The 7,234-nt window shown below is 40.2% G+C and overlaps 1 protein-coding gene across 1 annotated transcript in view; it reads right to left on the bottom strand.

Moving 5' to 3' along the window:
* Positions 1-6,390, bottom strand: part of LOC106815820 (sodium-coupled monocarboxylate transporter 1-like) — a 12,905-nt gene extending 6,515 nt beyond the window's left edge. Inside the window, exons 1-6 of the mRNA XM_014820330.1 lie at positions 5,971-6,390; positions 4,527-4,565; positions 4,246-4,258; positions 3,690-3,757; positions 589-743; positions 240-380 (exon numbers count right to left, since the gene is read on the bottom strand). Of these exons, the coding sequence (XP_014675816.1) occupies positions 240-380; positions 589-743; positions 3,690-3,757; positions 4,246-4,258; positions 4,527-4,565; positions 5,971-6,315 (761 nt within the window). The 5' untranslated portion in view covers positions 6,316-6,390. The remainder of the gene's footprint in view (positions 1-239; positions 381-588; positions 744-3,689; positions 3,758-4,245; positions 4,259-4,526; positions 4,566-5,970) is intronic.
* Positions 6,391-7,234: the final 844 nt, after the last annotated feature.

Genomic DNA, 7,234 nt, shown 5'->3' with positions numbered 1-7,234 from the left:
CACACACACACACACACACACACACACACACACACACACACACACACACACACACACACACACACACACACACACACACACACACAAACAAACACACACACACACACACACACACACACACACACAAACAAACAAACAAACAAACACACACACACAAACACACTCACGCGTGCGCGCACACACACACATTTATTTATTTTTTTTATAACGTATTTTTAACTTTAGCATATATAACGTACAGTTTGGCTTTGGGGAGCGTTTTAACCGTCATGTTTCGCTGCAGCATAGCCTGGCTGGCAGCATTCAAACTAAACACAGTGAACATGCCGCCACTGATCGCACCCAGAGTCGTCATTCTTACGGTCGGATCCGCTGGAAACCTGAAAGTACGAGTGGACACGTGAACGCAGTGCCACATAATGTAGGTGCGTTTTAAATAGAACAACGAGGTAGTTAAGAATCACACGCTATGCGAGCCTTTACAATATATTTTGTGCGTGAACGCTCTCATTCTCATTCAAAGTGAGTTAAATGGCGAAAGAACGACGTCGACTGGAAATGCTATATTCATTGTGGTAACGTGCTCACTCGAACCATCGAAGTCGACCGCCTTTATCGGCTATTCGCCACACGTCCTCGATACCCCCGATCTGTAGCGTGCCTTTCATCATGATCGTCGCTACGCTGGCCAAAATGACGAAGATTTGGAACGTGTCCGTCCATAACACTGCTTTCATTCCTCCCTGCACGATACATGAATAAAGGTTGTGTCATTTGCGGTAAATCAATCTGTATAGATAGTAAGTGTATTCATATAATGCTGTGTGGACATCATTAGCGGCATCATGACAACGTTTACTGTCTATAGGTGCTAGTATCGTTAGGGCTTCATACCAGGCTGTTTCCGAACGGGCTCTACCTCTGGACATTTACAATTACTCATCATAATGCACGACACTAATTACACGACATAAAACACGTATATTTTGGCTGAATAAACGCCCGCGTTTGTTGATGAGTTATTTTGTACTAGCGGGATACCCGGCGTTGCCCGGGGAAATCAGTGGCGTTACTCAGTTGGTGACCGCTTGGTTAAGCGTATACACCATGGATTCACACGTACGTGATGTTTTAATCTGTACGCACCGCCATCTATTGATGAATAGAATTTTTATCAATTTTTAACTTTTTTAAATTTTTGTTTCAGCCAGAACCACCTCCCAGACGTGCTGATACTAAAAATATCTTTAGTTTTCCTCTAGGCTGCGGAGTTCTCTAGTTATGCGAGTACGGACTAATTCGGCTGAACAACTTTATATATATAGATTTTCCTCTAGGCTGCGGAGTTCTCTAGTTATGCGAGTACGGACTAATTCGGCTGAACAACTTTATATATATAGATGATAAAAATTATGTGACGATGTTTGATGAATAAATTTGTGTGATCAAACATATTTCCCATAAGCAATGGTGTATAACCATCGATATCCTGACAAAAATAAAACAAGACAAAACACAAGGGACCTCTTACTGCCTAATTGTTTTCGTGTGATATTGACCTAGTGTGCGAAGTAGGCTACAGGTGGCAGAACACGCGTCGTGGAACAGCTTGTATTATACAACAGTATGCTGACACACATTTTATTTAAACGCATTACAAAAACTAGATTTCGATAACTTATTCGTTATGACATTGAATGTGACGTGAATATTAAACGGCTATTTTAAGATGATCGCACAGTTGTCGTCATATATACAATTACCAAATTATTAAAGTTTTACCATGCGTATCCGTCTATGTGCATTTTCTTATCTCAGTCTCTATCTATATATGTGCGGGGCGCATGTCCCCTCCTCTCACTCTCTCCTTCACTCTCTTTCTCGCTCTCTCTTTCTCTCTGTACTTGTTTGTCTCTCGCGCGCTTGCTTTCTTTTCTCTTCACTAGTTCTCTTTTTCCCCTTCCCATCTGTCTCTCTCTCTCTTTCTCTTTCTCCCCCTTTAACTTCATAGACATTATAAGAATTCATATGCACATATGAATATATTCCAGCGACGCGCATGACAGCGTTGAGCAATTCTGGAGCGTGTGAATGACATGTTTACAGTCTTGCCGATGCCTAGCCGCGTAACTATTAGTAAAGAAAGTCACGTCTATCGCCGCTGGGCGTTTTAAAAAGAATTTATAAAAAGACCATTTATCAAACTGCCTGTCGGGGATATAATTACCTTGAGGAGTAGAATCTTGGTGACGCAGGTAAACATTTTCTCCTAGTTTCTTTGTGAATGCGCTTTGTTTGATTTTTTATTCAAAACGTTTCAATTATCCAATGTGACCACAAACATAACAGTATATATATATATGTACAAGAGCGTATAAAGAAGACTTCTTTATACGCTCTTGATATGTATGTTCATTGATATGTTTATGTGCACACACACACAAAAACACACACACACACACACACACAAACACACACACACACACACACACACACACACACACACACCGACACAAACACACACACACACACACACACACACACACACACACACACACACACACACACACACACCCACACAAACACACAACGAAGCAATTATTCACTTATTCTATACATTGACTTGTTTTTATATATTATATATATATATATATATATATATATATATATATATATACATGCATACATACATGCTCATGTGCGCGTGATAACATTTAAGAATGTCCCATGCTGGCAAGTAGCCGCCACCCTATATATAATAGATCAGTCTGTGCACTGGAAATAGTCACAATTTATTTTGTGTTTAACTCAGGGTCATTCTATATATATAGATAAAAAGGTGTGCTAAATTTGCGGAGACCTTGAAGAGAAGAAAAGTTTAAATTGGCGCATGAAAATGATCAAGATGCCTGTGCACAGTGGTGAGGCGACGTCTGCATGTATATCCCATGACATAGGGCGTATGTTTCTGTCACTGCAATTTATTTTTAGAGTCATTGCAATTAGTACAAATCTTTACGAGAAAGGCGTTCAAATTTGTGCGGAACAATAATGATTGTACGTCTGTCTGAATCAAATATTGAACTACACACATATCTGCAGCAGATATATTATTATTATATATTATATACTATATATTATATATTATATATTATATTATATATATATATATATGATATGTCGATATGCGCGGTATATCTTCTGTTCACGCATGTCACTATGACACAGCCGCGTGTGTGTAAAGTAGCATGAGAATCGCATACGACAGCCGTACCAAGGACATGCCACTTATTTTATCGGCACCCATTTCATTGTTGTTCTTCACGGCAATACATGCCGATAAAAGCAAAAAGAAAACAGCTAGCACACGATGCCAGCGCTTTTAATTGATCATTGAGCATGATTTTCAACCAATACCGAACCTAATTAAACTCTAAGCTTAAGTGATTTAAACCTAGCATGGAATAGAGGTATGTACGTACCAGGAACCTGTTTGGTACCAGAAACACAGAAACGACATGTCAATTTCAGGGGAAATTCTACAGGGCCACTGTACCATAGATATTGGGGATGGCGTAGAATCGACTATGACCACACCACACTACTCACAACAGAAACGCATAACGCTCTAAAAAAGTGCTACTAATACGATAACGTAGGTTGTATAGGTGATTATTGTAGTGACCTACGATTGTAGTGTAGAAGGTGCAAATTGCGCCGCTGCTTAATATAGATGCTGCCATCGATAGCCCCGTAACTAAAACACAAAATCAGAACGCATTAGCAACCCGTCAACGTCGTTGCCCATACAACGTATAGATAACATATTATATAATATTATATAGAAAATATATTATATATTATATAGTATAATAATATATATTTATATATATATTTTTAATATATATATATTTGAAAAGGAGCAACACAAAATGCTGTATAGTGTATGCCTGTTTATTATTAGTGTTATAAAAATATTATTCGTGTAGGCCTACTGTATAAGTTTGTGGCATGAGAGAATCCTGTAAAAATGTTCTTATAGGTAGAATCAGACACGCGGAACTCGTAACGTACATACGCAACACGTAAATGCGTACAGGGGCTCACGCACGAGCTCACGAGTGTTTCGGAACATCTATTAATACCTGACTAAGCTAGAGCGCGAGCGAAAACACACCACGGCCATGTAAAGTTCCTGAAAGCCGGGATAACAGTTTAAAATTCATAACCTAAGTAAATGCATACGATAATTCATGATCTGAAACACAAAAAGTCACTGAAGCTTAATTTGTAAACATTTCAGTTTGGATTAGCACTAATAATAAAATGATATCATTTAATTTTATTAATTAAAACATAGTAGAGTGTTAACACCAAAAGCTCGTGGAAAAATATCAAAAATGTTTTAATCTAAGATTCATTTAATACTAGACACTAAACCATCTATGCGCACTTATTTTGTAAATACGCGCTAGTTAAAGTTTTACCGATACTCTTCCATCCATATAGGTAATGATAACACTAACTGATTTCGTATTGTCGTGTCCGAAGCCGTACTGGAAGTACTGCAGAGGATTTCAAAATGTATATGATACTAAGGTGTATAACTGATTGTAAAAGAAAATTAATGCGATTTATATATCTAATATATATATAATCAAGAGGCGAGATGAATACTCGCTATATACCTCAGGTATTATCCGCTCTTGATATATATATATATAAATATATATAAGCGCCAAGGATTTTGATATGATAATAATTACTAATTTCCGACTGACAGAAGAAATAGCCTGAAAAGCTGGGGACATGCATGGTGAGGCGTACAATGATCGTGTTTAATGCCTGCGTTGAAGAAAGAAGGCAACATTATATGCGGCATTTCGTTATTTTTGGTAAACTCTGTTTCTGTATCTCTATATTGAGCATTAAGGCATGGAGCCTGGAAAGCCAAACTCCTGAATTTTCCTGGTAACTCTGACAGGCCTACTCTCGCATACTATTTTATTTTCTCTACTATTAACTACTATTTTCTCAATACTCTTTTATAGGGACTTTAGGCCAAATCGTTAGGAAAACGTGTTTTAGTTCTAAATCGGATTCGAACATACTTGCAAGCGCGTGAGAGGAGATAGCGGTAGGGAACGAGAGAGAGGGGGGGAGAAAGAATAAAAAAGATGTGATATTACGAGCTAATCACAAACCGACCGACTGTAAACGAAAGGGTGACTGGGGTAAATCGAACATCTTGCTCATTCTATAGATTCAGCAGCCTCCAACACTATTCTGCTTAACTGACGCTAATGTTACAGCAAAATCCTTTATCCCATATCACTGATGATTACCGCTATTTTGTTTTTATTATTACAAGTAAGGTAATAAAAAGCGCGCACTTAAGCCACGTCGAATTCCTACAATGAAACTATTAAATGACACAGTGACGTACACAGTCATTGGCATACCATACTTCTATCTAAACCCTCGCGTTCTAAGAATTTCGCTTCCTGTTTTTAATTTTATTCCGGTTTATTTATACATAGTTATTACCACTCTTTTAACTGACAGCCTCCTTCGGTCTTTAACTTTTCCTAATTATACAGCGAGATTGCTAAAAAAATACAAGCCGGCTATCCATCTTAACTGTTCACTGGGTGTTTTCGATTGCCCTCGCGTATAAAATGACAATTGCAATAGCTACTACACACTATTAGTGTATTCCGCACGTGTAAGTACAATTTTACACGACTGACTTGTCGTTGCGCTTTCGTTACCTCGCAAGATGTGCCAAATTGGAGTAACAATTTATCTATAACACCGAACCATGGTCAATACCATATGATTTAATAGGATATATAAAATACAATGTAATCAGGAGTGATAATAGATTATTATTACAATTATTATTCACTCCTGATGTAATCATGTTTATTTGTGCGTGCGCGTGTGCAGGGGATGTGCGGCTATATTTACCTCATATATGCTAACCGTTTCCAGTTTGTAAAAGATGGGCAGGTACAGGTGTGCGCAAATCGGTACGGCGACGATCGGTCCGAAGTAGGACCACGATAGAAGCGTGCCGAAATTATACATCTCCGACGGTGCTCCCAGAATCCCGATCGTCGACAGGAAGGTGGCCACCATGGAGAAGACGACAGGCATTATCGGCATGTTCTTGTTCGCCTGTAGGAACTCCTTCGTCGTGCGCTGCCTGCCGCCCGTGAAGGCGTAGTACAGCCCTATACTAGCAGCCACCAGCAGGGACGTGGCGAAGACCACGTAGTCTAACACGGCGAAAGTCCTCACGTCTCTCGCCATGGCAGTAACAGCCGCGTGGGACGAGCGTATAAGCAGCACGGTTACCTGACTTACCGGACACTAACACCGACGGCAGAGGATGACGATGCTGAGCTGGTGAAGCTAAGCTGAGAAATGACGGTAGAGGACGCGCATAGCCGTAGGCGAATGCGCTGTCTGACCCTGGCCACGTGGCGTTCTGCGCACTTTCAATTCTTTAGACCAATCCTAGAGTGACACGCGGTAGTGTGATAAGAGGATCGCTGACACGATAAGAAATTAACCTTAATTCTTGGAACTTGTGGAATAAGCAGCGTGACAGTCTAATACGATTTAGAGTAGTCAAAGGCTTATCCGAAGTAATTCTCGCGGCGACCCTCAACCCCACCGCATTATATTTCATATAGATTCTACCCAATTCGCATTTTGGTTCATTTTTTTTTGGTTTATCTTCCTAAAGGCCCGATTTAAACAGGCTTTCCGTGTCTCTAATATATCCCTTTCTACTGCTGCCAGGCCCAATAAGTGAAGCAAACCCAGAGGCAATGCAATCAGACGTGAAAGCCTGTGAACCGAGGTGCTGATGTTTTGCCTGGGGTATGTCTTTATACAGTGTATAGAATAGATAACGACCACATATATCTGAACACTGGTCGGGAGCTGCGTCGCGTTTGAACGACCCACGCCGGAAAACCAAGACGACAGCATATTTTCCCAGACCTAGTTTTCGAGAAACTTTTTACACGTGATCACGTAAATCAATCTTCACTGTCGTTAGTGGTGAGCAAAGCACCTACTGCGCGCGCATATATAATACGCACGCACGCACGCACGCACGCACGCACGCACGCACGCACGCACGCACGCACGCACGCACGCACACACACACACACACACACACACACACACACACACACACATACATATATACACACACACA

Source organism: Priapulus caudatus, unplaced genomic scaffold (genome assembly GCF_000485595.1).
Source record: "Priapulus caudatus unplaced genomic scaffold, Priapulus_caudatus-5.0.1 Scaffold1209, whole genome shotgun sequence".
Taxonomy (NCBI): Eukaryota; Metazoa; Priapulida; class Priapulimorpha; order Priapulimorphida; family Priapulidae; genus Priapulus; species Priapulus caudatus.
This window is presented reverse-complemented; position numbering and strand designations above follow the sequence as displayed.